General features: G+C 37.9%; 1 protein-coding gene across 1 annotated transcript; it reads left to right on the top strand.

Annotated features, from left to right (window-relative positions):
- Window positions 1-3396: 3396 nt before the first annotated feature.
- Window positions 3397-19909, top strand: meak7 (MTOR associated protein, eak-7 homolog). The gene is made up of 9 exons (XM_022212592.2): window positions 3397-3529; window positions 5182-5352; window positions 6729-6983; window positions 8511-8655; window positions 8732-8943; window positions 12326-12512; window positions 14158-14276; window positions 15587-15766; window positions 17661-19909. The coding sequence occupies exons 2-9, from the start codon at window positions 5188-5190 to the stop codon at window positions 17790-17792; spliced, it is 1395 nt and encodes a 464-aa protein (XP_022068284.2). The 5' UTR covers window positions 3397-3529; window positions 5182-5187; the 3' UTR covers window positions 17793-19909.
- The last annotated feature ends 2 nt before the right edge of the window (window positions 19910-19911 follow it).

The raw sequence follows: 19911 nt of genomic DNA, 5'->3' as shown, positions 1-19911 counted from the left end.
GGAACACCAAACAGAATGTCAAAAGGAAACAACTGGACTCCTTACAAGAGCACAAAAAGAGCAAGCTGAACAAGAAAATAAAAAATCAGCCATCACAGATCACTGCAGAAGACAGAACCACATTATGGACTGGGACGGGGGGAGGATTATAGCCTCGGAGACAAATAAACAGAGGCGATGGATCAAGGAAGCCATTGAGATCAGGAAGCGGGCGGGCTACACCATGAACCGGGACGAGGGGGCCTACATCCTCTCGCATACCTGGGACACCATCCTCCAGAGACCACTGGACGGCGGGAGGCGTGGTCGGTTTGACAGATTCTGACAGACCTGTCAAACCGATCTGTCAGAATCTGTAACCAACTTTTCTGAATTGTCGGTTTAAATAAGTAACAGTTTCGTATAGATAGATTAAACCTTTATTAATCCCACAATGGGGAAATTTACAGTGTACAGCAGCAAATAGAACACTTGAAACAAAGAAAGAGTGCAGCACACAATGCACACAGTGCATATATATAAATAAAAGTATTTTCTTCTTCAGAAGAAAAGAAAGCAGTATTTACAATAATTTTTTATACTGTCTGAGAGAGAAAAGAGGCAGGATCTAACCTTGTTATTGTTGCTCTATCAGCAAATAGTTGTCTGTCTGAGCTTCTGTTTGTCTTCAATTGGGGTCAAAGGGTGACCTTCCGTATAGTGCTTCGAAATGACCTATTACCTACAATTTTTCCTTCACAAATCCCTCCTTTTTGATCGTAAGATCAAACCTAGACTACAAGTAAAAGGAAAAATTTTAAGTGTGGGGAAACCTGGGCCAGAGAGCTCCACAAAATTGATTCTGTAATATTCAAAAGGTTAAAAAAATCATTTTAAAAAGTCATAGTAATACATGATAAAATTACACATGAAATACATATAAATGTAAATCATTTGGAAAATCAAATATATTAAAAAAATTGGAGTAATTCATCACATCTGCTATACCTGTAATTACACATGGTTCAGTTAACTGAAATTTCAATAATCTAAACCAACTTAAAATGTCACCAAACCGATAATGGTTGGGGAGGAAATACAGATTTCTAAATAGTATGTTAATAGTCACACACCCTTGACACTTAAACATTCAAGCAATCACGTAGTTAATAAAGTATCTATCTATCTATCTATCTATCTATCTATCTATCTATCTATCTATCTATCTATCTATCTATCTATCTATCTATCTATCTATCTATCTATCTATGTATCTATCTATCTATCTATCTATCTATCTATCTATCTATCTATCTATCTATCTATCTATCTATCTATCTATCTATCTATCTATACCCTCCAAGGACAAAGAGACTCCTCAGAGTTGATACTGGCAATGCACTTGTTCTATCAATTCTCCTGAATTCAGTAAAACTTATTCATCTCAATATCAGCCATCTGTGTCTCCTGAGTTTGCCTTCCGGTTCTCCTCACCTGACCTCGCAGAATTCTCTAACATACACTACAGCTCTGCAGGAGGTCACTGGAGATGATTTTCTTGTAGTATGTGATTTTTCTGTAGCCCTGTGACAGACTGGTGACCTGTCCAGGGTGTCCCCTGCCTTCACCCGAGTCAGCTGGGATAGACTCCAGCACCCCCCATGACCCTAGTGAGGATAAAGCGGTGTATAGAGAATGGATGGATGGATGGATGGATGGATGGATGGATGGATGGATGGATGGATGGATGTGATTTTTCTGTACTTGGACCTTGAACCGTTTAGCTGTAGAGGTGCGGAAGAAATAAACGTCTTCATACGTTAACAGCTTCTAGTTTACACTTAAAGACAACAAAAATGGATTCCCACCATGTGCACCTTCAATGCATTTATCATTTTGAGCCATTAAACACGGCTCTGTTAAGTTTTGAAGCTTTCAAATAGAGGATATTCAGAGGGGGGTAACAGGTTGAGTTGACCACATTTCAGGATGAAACTTTAAATAAACAGGAGTTAGCTGGCTGTAAAAACTTCTTATCAGTGTTTTTTTATTGCAGTAGCTGCTCTCCAGTGCTGATCTTCTCCTTCTTCTTCTCGTGCTGCTGCTGCTGCACCCTCTGCTTCACCACTGTATCCTGTTTACTTGATGTGGGCAGATGGCAGTGCGTCACCTTTTCATTCACCGACTGTCCTGTTAGGCCTCATTACAATGCAACACACCCAGAGCACACAGTAAATCTCATGCCCTTAAAAGGCGTTTTTCTACTGCCTGCTGTTTCTGCAGAGGCCCCTCAGTGGGAGTTCTGCTGCTGCAGTGCGCTCTCTACTGGGGAAATCAGGCACTGCAGTAAAAGACCGTACAAACCAGACATAAGCAGTGTGCTGATGAAAAACTCTGTGAACATGCTGATGACTGAAAGCTGCAGAGTCAATTCAGAAGTGACATGTTGCAGTAATGTGACAGTTTTTTTTGTTTGTGGTGAAACTATTAAACGCAGTCAGACTGATCCTCCTGCAGCAACAAAGATTAAATATGACGAAAGTGACAACAGAGAAACTTCTTGGAACATGTGTTGCATCAGTTTTGTGTTCACTTTGTATCTTTGGTGTCTTTTTGTGTGATACTCTTCTGATTTTGTGCATTGCTGTGGTCTTTTCTTGTAATTGTGGTAGCTGTTTTGTATTTTTTGTGAAGTTGTATGTTTTTGTCTGTTTGGAGACACTCTTTTCCTCCTTTTGTCATCATTACGTATCACATTAGTGTCATTTTGCTCCTCTTTGTGGTGAATTTGTGCATTTATGGTTTCATTTTGGTATCGGTTTGAGTGTCTTTGTGGTAATTTTGTGTCTTTATTTGTTTTATTTTTTATCCCCTATTAATCTGATTTTCACATTTCCGGGGGGGTCAGCTGCAGTACAGTGTCCCTGGAGCAATTAGGGGTTAGGTGTTAGGTGTCTGGCACGACGGGCCAGGGGATCGAACCACAACCCTCTGGTTGCGAGATGGCCACTCTACCCACTGAGCTATGCCATGGTCATTTTGTCTTTTTAGTGTCATTAGGTAGGTGGACATATTGTGTTTTTGGGTTTATTCTGTTTCCTGTCTCGTCATTATGTCATTGTGTGTCTCTTTGAAATTAACTGATCATTATGACAAGTTACAACAAATATTTATGGCTTCTGTCCATTAAAATAAGACATGATAAGGCAAACCTTTATTTGTAAATAAATATTTTTTTTGAAGATACGTTAAGTTATCACCTTATAATATATCTGAAGTACTGTCAGTGGAGAAAATACAATCAGTTACTTTTACTATTTATTTCAGACCTGCAGATGGCCTGCTTTAATCAGGCTCAGTGTTTGTGAACACATCCTGCTGACCACCGCCAACTGTCCCCGCCTCCAGACACCAACAACCAATCACAATGAATCACATGACCGTTCGGCTCATTTGATTGGCTGCTGTCACTGTCATCGCTGGCAGCACCAGGAAGTTTGCTGTCACTTTTAGCTACAGGATGGAAAGTTTGTCTGCTTTTCTCTAAAAGGTTGGTGGCACGAGGTCACATTTATTGTTAATTTTTAAGAACACAACGTGTGTCTTATAATCGCTACATCAAAGTGTTTCATTTACATTAATTTCAGTTGGAGAAAGACAGAATAACGTTGGGCTTTGCTAGTTCGCATTAGCTTAGCCTCTGGTTGTGCTAATCATTGATGTTTACAAAAGTGAATTAACATTTAACCATGTTTTAAAAGCACTTACAGCTGTTCTGAACTTATTTCTGGAATCGTTAAAGACTATTCTAATCATCTGGATCGAGAAATAATCCCTTCACCGAATGAAAAAGAAGATTTTATTTCGATTTACATATTGCTAACCTGTGTCCGAACCAACACACAGGTTACCTGCAGGTCAGGAAACAGGTTGAAACTCTCCTTTATGAATGGATGGACTGAATACTTTTACAGTCAGAGATTAGAAAAGTCTTTAAACATTCTAGAAATGCCTTCTCCGAAACTTTAAGTGCCGAATGTGGTTTCAAACATCACTGGTTCATAAACTTGTGAAAGTTAGCTCTGTGACCCTAAAGTATGCTAATACAAGAGGAGCAGAAACAGGAGCTAATGTTAGCTGCGAGGATATTTAACCAGGAATATAACTGTAGTCTAACTGTAGTATTAAATACGGTTTCTTAGTGTTTCTTAGGTTTTCCTAAATAATGCAGAACATAAATAATACACTGAAAAATACAGATATCAGCAGCAACTGGCACAAATAAGCAATTATCACAGTTCATATTTAAGTTACTAAAGTGGGTTTAAGTCTTGAAAGATAGAAGTTAAAGTTGCTTTACTTTAAAGCAAGTAAACTGGCTGAATTTAGAAATTATTAAATATAGATGCTGTTGTAACAACTTCATTTTCCTACAGGTATTAATAAAGTCATCTAAGTCTAAGAAAAAATTTAATCCAATCACTTGGAAGAGGTGAATTGTTGGACTAGCAGCAAATTCTAGTTGTCAAAGGTGCTGATATCACTCGTCTAAAACTAATAGAGGTATAAAATGAACAGAAAGAGACAAATTAATTGTAATTATTTGTATGACAGTTTGGGATTTCCTCAACATCGCAGCCCTCCTTGTGCATTTTCCTTTGAAATATATAAACACATTTTTACATTATGACCTAAATTTTAGTTTTTGTCACTTTGAAGTTGCCCAGAGAGTGTTTTAATTTCTGATTTATCCTCTGGTCTGTTCCAGTTTGAACTGCATTTACTCAGATCTCTGTTTTTTAAGTAATAAACAAAAAGTAGTAAAAATTATTTTGATAGATATTGCGATATGACTTCTTATTTTCGTGAAGAGTAATTTTTTCATTTATTTTCCACTGAAACACAGAAAAAAATGATGATTGTTGCTGCAGTCTGTACCAAACAAACATGTTTCTTAACATCTGGAGAAGATTTATTTCAGATATCTGTAGCACTGCAATGCTTCATTTGTAGTGAAATGTTTTGAAATGCTTTGCTTTGATCAGAAATTGCAGCTCTTTGATTTGGATGTTGCATTTGGCCATATTTTAAATGATATTGCAATTTTAATTGTTCATCTCTAGTTTTGAACCTGTGAAGCCCTCAGTTCTCCCTCTATGTGAATCTAATAATGCTATATTTTGTCATACTGTGTGACTGCAGAGCATCATGGGTAACACAGAGAGTGTGGTGGTGCAGAAGAGTCTGGCCCGGTTCCGTCCAGAGGAGCGTCCTGTAGTGGAGGGAGTGTTTGACCGGCTGCAGGGAGGAACTGGAGGATCTGCAGGGAAAGCAGCAGCAGCAGGGAAAACTCTGACTCTGGAGATGCTGCAGGTCAGACTCATGTGCTTTCATGCATCTGTTTGTTCAGTGTTTTTATTTTTTATTTTTGCTCCTGTCATGTTTTTCCTCATTTTTTCACTGCAATACAAAGTCCTGAATCTCTGTGGAAACAGAAGAACCATGAGGAAGGAGTCTTGTGTCAGTATGATGCAGTTAGAATAACACGAATCATAGAAAACAAAAACGCTCATTGAATGGAATCATCATGTACAACATTTTTACAACCATCCTCGGATGTTACCAACACTCGAAAGAAAAATAAATTGGCTCTACATTAATAATCCTTTTCCATAATTGTCTCCTCATTGGCTTTTCGTCTCACGAAAGGCTTCTCAGTTGACTGTCAGAATCTGGTGGAAGTGGATTATTGGTGGTGAAATTTGAAATGAGAAATGTATATTAAGGTGATGTTCACAGTTTTTAACTTAAATTTGGTTAAGTTTTATAACAGAGTCGCATGTCACACGTAATTAGGACTGTTGGAAAGGTGAAAATCTAACAGTTCTTACTGTTTTTACAGTTTCTGGCTCTGATTAATGGGGTCAGTGTGTTATTTAAATAAAAAGAATTTAAAACTTTCAAACCTACTGGTGGCTTTTTGGGATATTGACAGTTAACTCTTTCAGCTGCTCTGCATGTCTCCATTAAATGTGTAGTTAAGTTTTTTTTTTGTTTCATTCCAGTTGTTTTTGTCTCTCTTTTACTAGTTAAAGTTGATCTGTATTAGCTACAGTTGCTCAAAATGAGTTAAATTTGCTCCAAAATGAGTTAAAGTTGCTCTGTATTAGCTACAGTTGCTCCAAAATGAGTTAAAGTTGCTCTGTATTAGCTACAGTTGCTCCAAAATGAGTTAAAGTTGCTCTGTATTAGCTGCAGTTGCTCCAAAATGAGTTAAAGTTGCTCTGTATTAGCTGCAGTTGCTCCAAAATGAGTTAAAGTTGCTCTGTATTAGCTGCAGTTGCTCCAAAATGAGTTAAAGTTGCTCTGTATTAGCTGCAGTTGCTCCAAAATGAGTTAAAGTTGCTCTGTATTAGCTGCAGTTGCTCAAAAATGAGTTACTATTACTCTTTTTTAGCTACAGTGTCTCTATATTATTTAAAATTGCTCAAAAATGAGTTAATGTTGCTCAAAAAATGTGTTAACGTTGCTCAATTATAGCTAAAGTTGCTCAATTATACTTAGAGTTGGGTTAGTTTTGCTGCACTAATTTGCTCTCTTTCTGCTTCAATTCATGATGGAAATGACTTTTAATGTAGAATTCAGTACCAACAGGTAAATGCTACAGTGAATGTTTACATTTGAATTGTGTGCCTGTATGCCAGTAGATCACTTATGAAAAGTTTATTCACCTCCTCTCTCCTCTTCAGTCCTCTGTGGGCAGCGTGGCTCCAGACTCCATGGTGAGGAGGATCTACCGCTGTCTGAGCAGCATCGATGCCGGACTGGCAGCACCAGCAGGTAAAACCCAGCAGTCTGGAGTGTGCAGAGAGCAGCTGGTGGTCTTCCTGGCCGACACCCTGAGAGGAACGGCTGAGGAACGAGCTCCTCTGGTGATGTCCATGTCCTCCCAGCAGGCCTCCGGGGCAGCAGCAGCAGCAGCCACCTGTCAGGAGGTGGTGGAGGTGAGCAGGAATGATCTTCTGACCTTTTCTATGTTTTCTGTCCCTCTCCAGCTGAATACCTGCAAGAAAAGTCCTTTAAAAGTCTAAATTTCTTCAAAGAAAGGCTTAGAAGGTGTCAAAAAGTCTCAGATTTAAAAGGAGAATTGTTAAAGTTCAGCTTGGGCCCTGGAAGACTGAAGGGCCCCATCCTTTCTCTTCAGAAATTAAATACCATCAAATATATTTGAGCCTTCATAGTGGTAATTTGTGTCTGTTTAGATTGGGTTTTGTGTTTCTTGGTGGTCATTTTGTGTTACTTTTCTGCAGCTTTGTGTCTCTTTGTAGTAATCTGAGTCTGTTTGCTGTCATATTGTGGTGCATTTTGTTGTTTCGTGTCGATTTATAGTCATTTTGTGTTACTTTTTGGTTGTTTTGTGCTTGTTAACTGTTGTTTTTGTGTCTCTTTGTGGTCATTTAGTGTTGCTTTGCGGTCATTCTGTGTCTGTTTATGGTGGTTTTTTGTCTCTTAGCGGTCTTTTTGTGCTAATCTTTGGTTGTTTTTGGTCTCTTTAAGTTAATTTGTGCATGTTTGTGTTGTTTTTTAAGTCATTTGCATTGCTTTGTGGTCATTTTGTGTTGCTTTTCAGTTTTTTGCTTGTTTGCAATTGTTTTGTGTCTCCTTGTGGGCATTTTGTTTGTATTTATGGTGGTTTTGTATTTATTTGTGGTCATTTTGTGTTACTTTTTGGTTGTTTTGTGTCTATTTTTAATAATCTCTGTTTATTTGTTTTCATTGTGTGTTGCTTTCCTGCCACTTTGTATCTGTTTATGTTAGTTTTGTGTCATTTAGTGTCTGTTTATTGTGGCTTAATGTTTGTTCAGGGCCATTTTGTGTTACTTTTTTCTTGTTTTGTGTCTATTTATAGTAGTTTTGTACCTGTTTGTGGTCATTCTGTGGTTCTTTTTGATGTTTTTATACTTGTTAAAAATTGTATAGTCTCTCTTTATGGTCATTTTGTGTCTATTTATAAGTTGTTTAGTGTGTGTTCATGGTCATTTTGTGTTACTTTTTGTTGTTTTCTGTGTCTTTATAGTGGTTTTGTGTCATTTTGTGTCTATTTATAAGTTGTTTAGTGTGTGTTCATGGTCATTTTGTGTTACTTTTTGTTGTTTTCTGTGTCTTTATAGTGGTTTTGTGTCATTTTGTGTCTATTTATAAGTTGTTTAGTGTGTGTTCATGGTCATTTTGTGTTACTTTTTGTTGTTTTCTGTGTCTTTATAGTGGTTTTGTGTCATTTTGTGTCTATTTATAAGTTGTTTAGTGTGTGTTCATGGTCATTTTGTGTTACTTTTTGTTGTTTTCTGTGTCTTTATAGTGGTTTTGTGTCATTTTGTGTCTATTTATAAGTTGTTTAGTGTGTGTTCATGGTCATTTTGTGTTACTTTTTGTTGTTTTCTGTGTCTTTATAGTGGTTTTGTGTCATTTTGTGTCTATTTATAAGTTGTTTAGTGTGTGTTCATGGTCATTTTGTGTCTCTTCCTCCACAGTTCGTCCAGGACCTGGTGTCTGCTGTGGTTCAGGTCCTGGTCCATAGGGGGCGCCTGCAGGGCTGGAAGCCGGACAGAATGTCTGACATCTCTCTGGGAGTGAAGCTTCTGGCTGAGCAGATGTGTTCTGAGCTGAAACCTTCAGGTGAACATCTGGATGTGGGCTTTGTGGACCGGTCAGGTGTGCTGGTGTTGACTGTCATCCCGTCTTCCCTCCTCAGACCAGGGTTCCTGTGACGTGTCCTGTCTGGAGGACTGGATCTTCAGGGTCCAGCAGGTGTCTCTGTACCTGGAGATGCTGGTGGCTGAAGGTCTGGACGTGTCTCTGAGTGGCCGACCGACGCCGACGTTGCTGCCGCCCTGCAGGGAGACGCCCTGGAAGGATCTGAGGAGTCTGCTGGACCTCCCAACGCTCATGTTCCTGGCTCCACAGGTCACAATACAACTCCTTATTTTACTTTAGTTTTAACAAGAACACAACCCTGGAACTCTACACTTTCTCTGCTCAGTTTGTTTCTGTTTGCGGTTGTTTTATATGTTTTTATGGTTGTTTTATGTTGGGTGGTCAGTTTCTGTCTCTTTGTGGTCATTTTGTGTCTGTTAGTGGACATTTTGTTTGTTTTCGTGCTCATTTAATGCCACTTTCTTGTCATTTTGCATCTCTTTGTGGTCATTTTGTGTCTCTTTGTGGTCGTTTTGTGTCTCTTTGTGGTCATTTTACGTCTCTTTGTGGTCATTTGTGTCTCTTTGTGGTCATTTTACGTCTCTTTGTAGTCGTTTTGTGTCTCTTTGTGGTCGTTTTGTGTCTCTTTGTGGTCGTTTTGTGTCTCTTTGTGGTCATTTTGTGTCTGTTAGTGGACATTTTGTTTGTTTTCGTGCTCATTTAATGCCACTTTCTTGTCATTTTGCATCTCTTTGTGGTCGTTTTGTGTCTCTTTGTGGTCGTTTTGTGTCTCTTTGTGGTCGTTTTGTGTCTCTTTGTGGTCATTTGTGTCTCTTTGTGGTCATTTTACGTCTCTTTGTAGTCGTTTTGTGTCCCTTTGTGGTCGTGTGTCTTTGTGGTCGTTTTGTGTCTCTTTGTAGTCGTTTTGCGTCTCTTTGTGGTCGTTTTGTGTCCCTTTGTGGTCGTGTGTCTTTGTGGTCGTTTTGTGTCTCTTTGTGGTTGTTTTGTTTCTCTTTGTGGTCATTTTACGTCTCTTTGTGGTCATTTTACGTCTCTTTGTGGTCATTTGTGTCTCTTTGTGGTCATTTTACGTCTCTTTGTGGTCGTTTTGTGTCCCTTTGTGGTCGTTTTGTGTCTCTTTGTGGTCATTTTGTGTCTCTTTGTGGTCGTTTTGTGTCTCTTTGTGGTCGTTTTGTGTCTCTTTGTGGTCATTTTACGTCTCTTTGTGGTCATTTGTGTCTCTTTGTGGTCATTTTACGTCTCTTTCTTGTCATTTTGCATCTCTTTGTGGTCGTTTTGTGTCTCTTTGTGGTCGTTTTGTGTCTCTTTGTGGTCATTTTGTGTCTGTTAGTGGACATTTTGTTTGTTTTCGTGCTCATTTAATGCCACTTTCTTGTCATTTTGCATCTCTTTGTGGTCGTTTTGTGTCTCTTTGTGGTCGTTTTGTGTCTCTTTGTGGTCGTTTTGTGTCTCTTTGTGGTCATTTGTGTCTCTTTGTGGTCATTTTACGTCTCTTTGTAGTCGTTTTGCGTCTCTTTGTGGTCGTTTTGTGTCCCTTTGTGGTCGTGTGTCTTTGTGGTCGTTTTGTGTCTCTTTGTGGTTGTTTTGTTTCTCTTTGTGGTCATTTTACGTCTCTTTGTGGTCATTTGTGTCTCTTTGTGGTCATTTTACGTCTCTTTGTGGTCGTTTTGTGTCCCTTTGTGGTCGTGTGTCTTTGTGGTCGTTTTGTGTCTCTTTGTGGTCATTTTGCGTCTCTTTGTGGTCGTTTTGTCTCTTTGTGGTCATTTTGTTTTGTTTTGTGCTCATTTAATGCAACTTTCTCATCATTTTGTGTCTGTTTATGGTTCTTTTGTGTCTTTTTCTGATCTTTTTATGTCTCCTTTTCTGTTGGACCTTTCCATTCTCATGTTTCTGCCTCCTTTGGTCCAAATTTAACTCTTCTTGGTTTGTCTTAAACTGTAAAAAAATAGTTTGTGTTGACATAAAAGTCCAAGAAATGCAACAAATCCTCACGTGAGTTTTTTTCTGTGCTTTTAAAGATGCTGAAGTGAACTTAAACATACTTTTGTTTATAAAATAGACATTATATTATGTTTTTATCTGTAATTAAAGTAATCGTTGCTGCTTCTTCTCCATCTTTGTGCTGCTGGATTGGATCAAACTGATTTAAGATACGGCTGTTTTTTTTGTAATTTGACCTGTTGGATTTATAAAACAGGATCTAACGGCACTGAGTCAGATCAGGTGCAATGAAACAGAAACCTTAAACTGTGACAAGAGGAACCAGTTTTACATCGTATTTTACATGTTCAGCAGCGATGCGATCAGTGGATTTACAGCCGTGTGGTTTTATTTCAGCACCAGACAGACCATCACATCCTGTGATTCCTTCAGCAGACCTAATTAAAATGTTCCTATCATGAGTTACCCATTTTTTTTTTTACAGTTAAATGTAGATTTAATTTGTATTTCAGCTGGTTTTTACTGAATACCTGCAGGAAAAATCATTAAAGCATCAGAATCGGTACAAAGAAAGTGTCTTAAAGTGTGTAAATGGTTTAAAATTGTAATTCAGATGTGACCATGGGGGACTAAACCTTCCCTGTACCTTTCACAGAGGACTTTTTTGGTTGTCCTGTGTATTTTTTTTAAGCTATTTTGTGTCTTTTTGTCATCATTTTGTGTTCCTTTTTGGTAGTCTGGTGTCTGTTTCTAGTATTTTTATACCAGTTTCTTGTTTTTTTTTGTGTCTTTAATGATAATTTGTCTCCCTTTGCCGTCATTTTGTGTTACTTTATTATTGTTTTGTGTCTCTCCAAGATCATTTTGTGATACTTTCTGGGTTTTTGCTTGTCTGTAGTTTTTCTGTGTCTCTTTATGATTTTTTTTTTTCCTCATCGTGGCTGTCTTGTGAATTTTAGGAACCATTTGTGTCTTTTTCTGAACATTTTATGTGTTTTTCCTTGTTGGTCATTTAGTTTGTGTTGGTTTTGTTTCTCTTTCTGGTCATTTTGTGTTACTTTTTGGTAGTTTTGTGCGTCTTTGTGGTATTTTGTGTTGCTTTTTTTCCATCTCTTGTCCTATATGTGCCTTTGTGGTCATTTTTTGTTATTTAATGTCATTGTGTGTCTTCTTGTAGTGGTTTTGTACCTATTAATGGTTATTTTGTGTTACTTTATGCTCATTTTTTGTCTGTTTATAGTGGTTTTGTGCCTATTAATTGTCATTTTGTGTTGCATGTTTTAGTTTGTGCTGCTTTTTTGTTCATCTCTTGTCATTTGAAAGTCATTTGCGTTACTTTGTGGTCATTTTGTGTTACTTTTTGGTGATGTTTTGCTTGTTTACAGTTGTTTTGTGTCTCTTTGGGGTCAGTTAGCATCTATTTGTGCTAATTTGTGTCTGTTTCTGGGAGTCTTGTGTCTTTTTGAAGTTGTTTCTGTCACAAAATAGCTGGAAAGAGGGAAAAAAAAGTCACAAAGAGACATAAAACCACAGTAAACAGACAGAAAACGATCAAACAGCAACACAAAGCTTTTTCAGGAATCATGACTGATTAGGTTGAAGTTAGACAGGTCATCAAAAAAATGAGAAAAATGTCAGTTTTCTCACACTGTTGATCTATCATTGAATCTCTCTCTCTCCTTCTCTGCAGTTACCAGACAGCTACAGCGCCCCCTGGAGGCTGGTTTTCTCCACCCAGCTCCACGGTGAGAGCTTCACCAGGATGGTGGGCGGTCTGACCAAACACGGACCAACGCTGCTGCTCATCAAAGACACTAAAGGCCACGTCTTTGGGGGCTTCGCCTCCCACGGCTGGGAGGTCAAACCACAGTTCCAGGGTGAGAGAAAACAATGTAAAAGTACTAATACCGCACTGTAAACCCAGTAAAAGTACTAATGCTGCACTGTAAAACATGTAAAAGTGCTAATAACGCACTGTAATACAAGTAAAAGTACTAATACCGCACTGTAAACCCAAAAAAGTACTAATACCGCACTGTAAACCCAGTAAAAGTACAAATATCGCACTGTAAACCCAGTAAAAGTTCTAATAATGCACTGTAAACCCAGTAAAAGTACTAATACTGCACTGTAAACCCAGTAAAAGTACAAATATCGCACTGTAAACCCAGTAAAAGTACAAATATCGCACTGTAAACCCAGTAAAAGTACTAATACTGCACTGTAAACCCAGTAAAAGTACAAATATCGCACTGTAAACCCAGTAAAAGTACTAATACTGCACTGTAAACCCAGTAAAAGTACTAATACTGCACTGTAAACCCAGTAAAAGTACAAATATCGCACTGTAAACCCAGTAAAAGTACTAATACTGCACTGTAAACCCAGTAAAAGTACTAATACTGCACTGTAAACCCAGAAAAAGTACTAATACTGCACTGTAAACCCAGTAAAAGTACTAATACTGCACTGTAAACCCAGTAAAAGTACAAATATCGCACTGTAAACCCAGTAAAAGTACTAATACTGCACTGTAAACCCAGTAAAAGTACTAATACCGCACTGTAAACCCAGTAAAAGTACTAATACTTGAAGCACTTTTGCACTTACTACAGGTTTTTCCTTATGTCTGAATTCTTGCTTGTGTTGTACGTCGCTTTGGACAAAAGCGTCTGCTAAATGAAATTGTAGAATTGTAATACCACACTGTAAACCCAGTAAAACTACTAATACCGCACTGTAAACCCAGTAAATGTACAAATATTGGACTGTAAACCCAGTAAAAGTACTAATATCACACTGTAAAAGCAATAATAACACTAATACTGCCTTGTAAACTCAGGAAAAGTACCAATATTACACTGTAGACAGAGAAAAAATAGTAATGCTGAACTTTAAATGCTGCAGAAGTACTAATACCACACTGTAAAAGCAGAAAAAGTACTAATACTGCACTGTAAACCAAGAAAAAATAATAATGACACACTGTAGATGCAACAGAAGTACTAATGCTATACTGTAGACACCATAAAAGTACTAATACCACACTGTAAATGCAGTAAAAGTACTAATACCACACTGTAAATGCAGTAAAAGTACTAATACCACACTGCAAAATCAATATATGTACTAAAAATCACTTTGTTTGTGATTGTACGGGTGAATCTGCTCCTCTAAAAGACAAATAAATGTCTTAACAGCAGTTATTTTTCTACATACGCTGTAGTTTTTGTACATGTGACCTTATTTTTAATAAACTACGAGCCCTAAATCTGCTAAAATAACATTTTAAAAGAATAAACTAATCTGATTTGCACAAATAACCGCACAGACTCGTATTTGTGATCAGTAGAAATGAGCTGAGGCTGTGAAACCCGTGACGCTGACAGCAGCAGCAGCATTAAAGCAGACATAAATAAACCGCTGCTTTGAGGAAGTAACGCCGCTCGTTTGAATACTGCGCACCGTCACTTGACTTTTCTCTCAGATCTCCATCATTTGTATGTTCTCGTGTGTGTCCAGGTGACTCCAGATGCTTCCTGTTCACTGTGTTCCCCCAGCTGAGGGTTTTTACAGCGACAGGATACAACCAGCACTTCATGTACCTCAACCAGCACCAGCAGACCATGCCCAACGGACTGGTGAGGAGACGCTGCTGCTATAGGCCTGTAGCTGATTCACTGAAACTGAAATTAATGTTTCCAGATACGTTCTGACAGGGTTGCATCAATAAAAATAGTTTCTTATTTGGGGATATGTTGTGAATCTGCTCATTGAATACTACAAGGTGATTTCCTTAAATTTGTATTAATCTAACAGAAAAATAACAGGGCTCCAGACTGCGACTAAATGGTCGCATTTTGTGACCAAAATTTGAGCGAGTGCGAGTAAATTTTTCATCTACTCGCGCATGAGCGACCAGTAAATTTTCCGATTCTTTTTTTTTTTTAAATTACTATTGAGTATTTTTTGTTTCTGGCAAACTTCTGCTCCACACTTCAGCCCAGTAGACAGTAATGCACAAATGAGCTGGTTTACCAACATTAACTCCAAAAGAAGAAGAAAGGAGACGAACACCAAAGAAGAAGAATGCGAGCGAGAGTGAGAGCGGGGGGCGAATGACGGTGAAGCTCCTGATGTTTCACAAAGCCTTTATTTACATTCAGCCATATTTTGAACACAAATTCATCTTCCTGTCCTTCACTCCTTTCTTGTCCTCATTCCAGCTGCTTATAGGTTCAGACACATCCTTTGCTGGACAGTAACAGGATGGAACCGTTTTCTTTTGTCTTTACGTGAATTTTCAGACTTTTCAACAGTGTTTTTGTCATGTCAAGAAACCTCTTTTTAGAGAATCACTTCCTGTGCCGCTGGAATGGTCACAAAATAAAAGCCTGTAGATTAAAAATACGCCTTCAAAATAAAAGCCTGAAGGGAACGGTTATTTTAACACCAGCGAAACAAAGGCTAGCCAAAATTGAAGAACTGATCAACAGACCTTTGTAAGAGTAATTTACATGTGATTTGGTATAAATACATAACGTACACATGCATAACACATGCCTGTACTCAGCACAAGGTCATTTTTATTCCAGATTTCATCCGTCAGAAATGATACATAAACTGAGCAGCCTTGGCTGAGTACTGCTCTCTCTGAGTGCTTTTCTTGTTATGTTGTGTCAACTGCTGCACAGTAAAATGTGAATTGAAAACATAGTTTCTGCATTTATTGTGCAAGTATTTATCAGTAATACAGTTAAAATGAGAGGAAATGTGAATATTTATGTTGCAAGTCGATGTTGGTGTGCGCCCCTGAATTTTCTGGTTGTGCTCCTAAAATTTGAAGTTAGGGGCCACTGTGCTCCCAGGAAAAAAGTTGGTCTGGAGCCCTGAATGGACTGAATATCAACCTCTTTCAGACAACCTGTTTGTGCTGTTTGTTCGTCTCCAGGGTATGGGAGGTCAACACGGCTACTTCGGACTGTGGCTGGACTGTGATTTTGGTCGCGGTCACAGCAGAGCTCGGCCCAAATGTACGACCTACGGCAGCCCCCAGCTGTCCGGAGACGAGGACTTCACCGTAGACTCTATGGAAGTTTGGGCCGTCGGGAAACCTCCAGAACCAGAAGAGGTCAGAGAAATGTTCAGTTCCCCATTTGTCTCAAATCAAAGTAGATGACGGTTGAGGTAGTTCTGCACGTAACGCTCGGCTTGTAACTAGTTTCCTGACCTGATCTGTTGACCCCCTCTGGGTAATTTTTGATGTGATGTTTCTCCATGCTGAATGGATCTTCCAACAACTTGCTCCTCTGTTTCTGAGCCATGCTGCATTTCTTTATTGATACAGAGCTTTGACTTTCCTCTGTCTCTCTTGTTGTCTCAGTTTTGTCTTTTGTCTCATTTGTGTTCTTTTATTTCTCATTTTTGTTGTTTTCTGTCTTGTTTCTGTCATTTTATGTCTAGTTTTTCTCAATTTGCGTCTCATTTTTGTTGCTTTGTCTCTTGTTTATGTCATTTTGTCTTCCTTTTATGTCATTTTACATTTTAGTTTTTTTGTTTTGTGTCTTATTGTTGTGGTTTTGTCTCCGCATACTACAGATATTTCACAATTTCCCTGTTTCCAGCCTCTCCAGACTTTTCTCTCTACTCTGCTCATCATCTGTAGAAAGATGTTTCTCCATGCTGAATGTATCTCCAACAACTCTCTCCTCTGTTCACTGTTTCTGATCCATGCTGACTTTATTTTATTCATCCAGTAGCTTTGGTTTTCCTCTCAGTCTCTCTTGTCATTTCAGTTTTTGTCATTTTGTCTCATTTGTGTTGTTTTATTTCTTGTTTGTTTTTTTGCTTTGTCTCTTGTTTTTGTCATTTTGTCTTCCTTTTTTTGTCATTTTGCAACTTATTTTTGTTGTTTTGTGTCTCAATGTGGTGGTTTTGTCTCTTCGTTTTATAAATATTTTAGTATTTCCATGTTTCCAGCCTCTCCAGACTTTTTCTCTCTACTCTGTTCATCATCAGTAGAAAGATGTTTCTCCATGCTGAATGTATCTCCAACAACTCTCTCCTCTGTTCACTGTTTCTGAGCCATGCTGACTTTATTTATTCATCCAGTAGCTTTGATTTTCCTCTCAGTCTCTCTTTGGAAACACTGCCTGCAGTTCAACCTGAAAACATGGATCCTCAGATGGATCGAGGAGCTCAGAATTTATTCATTTAATTTTTTTCTGGTGCAGTTTTTTTAAGGACATGTAGAATTTAATGAATTGGAATAATTATCACGGTTGTTAAGGTAAGATTTAGTAAAATTTCCTGACTGAACTCACACACGGTAAGTTAAATATTGGTCAGGAAAGTTGAAAATGTGACATAGAAACACTGCCTGCAGTTAATCCGAAAACTCCCTGAATTTTGTCGCTGGTGAGTCCCTCGTGGCTTCTACATGTTTCTTTCTTTCTGGTGCAAACTGTTTATTTTTGTTAAATTTATATATATGACATGTAGGATAAAGTTATTTTGGTGACAAGATTAGATTTGGTTACATTTCCCGACTGAACCGCACACATGATGTGTTCAAGAACGGCTGGGAAAGCTGAAAATCTCACGACAACACTGCCTGCAATTCAGCCTAAAATATCTCTTTTAGTCACTGCTGAGTCGGTCATGGCAAGGAGGGCAGAATTATTGTTTTTTTTTTTAATTTAGAATTTTTTTTTTGGAGGATACGATGCAAATAGTCTGATTTTTTAAGAGACGTAAAAGACAGTGATTTTAAGGTTAGATTTGGTTAATTTTCCTGAAGATTATTTCAAGGAAAATATAAAAGCAGATAATCCGCTGATCCTCATGTTTTTTTGCGCTGATAATTGGCTTTCCTCTCTTAAATAACGAGCCTTTCAGACCCACCGGTGGGTTTTGAGGTCAGGAGATCGACTGCACCACAAACAGAGCAGCTCATTTACATCCCGGCTCTTTTACATCGTACAGCTGTTTCCTTTTTAACCTACACTTCTCTTCTCCGGTTTCAGGGCGACGGCGAGGCGGGGGGTAAGAGGAGCATCCTGGACGCGGACCCTGAAGTCCAGGCCATGATGGAGATGACTGGGAAGACGCTGCACAGTCAGGGCCTCAGGGAGCCAGAGGAAGACCAGGAGCAGTGACCGAAAGCTCCGGCACGCCTGGTACTCATAGACTCACACAGCTGGATTTCTGTTGTTTTATACCTCGTTTACTGCTGCTGATCGGCTTTACGTTGGATCTAACTGTGAAAACCGTCAATTTAAGGCCAGTTATTTACGCCTAACCGGCTCTGAAAGCAGCTCATGTGTTCTACAAACTAACATTTCAGCAGCGTGTGAAGATTGTGGGTGTGTTCACACTTTAGCAGCAGAGCGGCACGCTGAAAACAAGATGCCTGCACCGGTGACGACAAATCCTCCATCCCTCCTCCAACTGTGAACACAAGAAGCAAAAAAAAAAAAACTTCCTCTAGTCACCTGTTTCTAACAGGCTGGATCCACATCTTGTCCTGGATGTTGACATAATAAACCAACATGGCCGAGACAAATCAACTAACACCTGTAAAATATTGTATATTATTATAACAGATGCAGATTTGATGCTGTACATTTCATTGTCTTGTTCCGTTAAGAAGGTTTGTGATGGATGATTATAAAGTCCTGCAGAGCTGAGCTGGTTTATGTCTTAAAGCAGCTGAAAACACTGTAAAAAAACATCAGGTTTGGTGTTAATGATGTCATAAAACTGCAGTATTGGTGGATTTTTCTCCACTTTTATGTTATATTTTGTGTTTCCTCTCATTCATGTAAGCTAGAAAGGGGATTTAGAAAATATTTAACCATGCAGCACTACAACAAATCAGTCAGTTTGAAACCAACTCTAATGAAATAACAGACATTTTTTACAGCGGTGCAATCAGAAAACAATCTTATTGACTTTAATAATAATATGAGATGTCTTCATAGGCTGTAAGTCCCAGTAATCACTCTACTTTACTTACTTTCTTGCTGTATTTACGTATTCTAGTAGAGAAATCTGATATTCAGCCTTTTTAAGATTATTAGCATTTTAGTTTTTACATTTTTGAGTCCCAGTAAAATAAATTAATCTAAAAATACGCTACAACTGCTTCGATCTCGATCAGTGTTCACGGTTCTATCTAACTGGCCATGAATAATACTCGATAAATGTAATAAAATAATTTTAATAATGTGTAAAATATGCATAAATAAAACCAGTTCGGCAAAGCTTTGCATTGGAATTTGATTCATTCTGAATTTTGGCACATAGATTTTTATTAGTTTTATATATATTTTATTAGTCACCTTAATTGCTAATTTCTAATCAGCCCTAAAAACAGACAAATTAACCGTCGCATGATCAGTTTTTAATGACACAATGTTTTTAATGACAATGGAATTTATTTACAGGAAAAGAGTTCTGTGCACCTTTTACAATTTGTTATTTAATTGCATGGACTTAACAATCAGCTGGTAAATAAAAAATAAATAAAACATGGAGAATTAAGGCAGTTTCATGTTAAGACAGCCAAATATTTTAGTGTTTAATGTCACTGTTCAAACACTAGAAAAAGAAACTGATCAGTATAATGTCATAAAAGGAGGATATTGTCATTACAAGAGGATGTTTTCACATTATTACGACATAAAAGCTTATAACAATACACTTTCCTTGTTCTAACAATGTACTATTTATCTTGTTAAAATGTGAAGTATTTCACAATATAAAGTGATAACTTGAACCTGTGTAAATGATGTTAGTAAAATGGTTTAATTGAAAATTGTGTCTCATGTAGACAATTTGACGATGTTCATGTTTGGGTTAAAATCTGTTGGAATTCTGCTGTTATTGAAGATACTGTGATCAGTTTGCACACACAAAGAGCAAATTTTTGTTAAAATTTAATGAATAAATCTTAAATAACTACATGCATACATAACTTAGTATAATATCCATTATATACGTATAGATATTTATTGAGAAGGGCAACAATGCAATTTTTTTGACTTGAATCTGAATAAATTTGTCCGTATCACCTCTATCAAGCTCAAAAATCTTAAATTGTTGACTTTAAATGGCAGAAACTGTAGTTATTGTGAGGTTTGTGTGAGGAAAATGTAATTTTTTCATGGTTGAATTGTGATTCACAGTGTGTGTAGTGACTGATATCCATGTGTGTTACTGCAGTGTTTACCTGAAATAAAGTATGACGGCACCTGGAGTGTCAAACTGTTGAGC

Source organism: Acanthochromis polyacanthus, chromosome 8 (genome assembly GCF_021347895.1).
Source record: "Acanthochromis polyacanthus isolate Apoly-LR-REF ecotype Palm Island chromosome 8, KAUST_Apoly_ChrSc, whole genome shotgun sequence".
Taxonomy (NCBI): Eukaryota; Metazoa; Chordata; class Actinopteri; family Pomacentridae; genus Acanthochromis; species Acanthochromis polyacanthus.
Note: the sequence above shows the minus strand (reverse complement) of the source record. Positions and strands in the feature narration are given on the sequence as shown.

Bases quoted from the DNA above. Each gene is read 5' to 3' on its own strand.
- meak7 (XM_022212592.2), top strand. From the start codon at position 5,188: ATGGGTAACACAGAGAGTGTGGTGGTGCAGAAGAGTCTGGCCCGGTTC. The intron at 5,353-6,728 runs GTCAGACTCATG...TCTCCTCTTCAG, and splicing joins TGACTCTGGAGATGCTGCAG to TCCTCTGTGGGCAGCGTGGC. The intron at 6,984-8,510 runs GTGAGCAGGAAT...CTTCCTCCACAG, and splicing joins CCTGTCAGGAGGTGGTGGAG to TTCGTCCAGGACCTGGTGTC.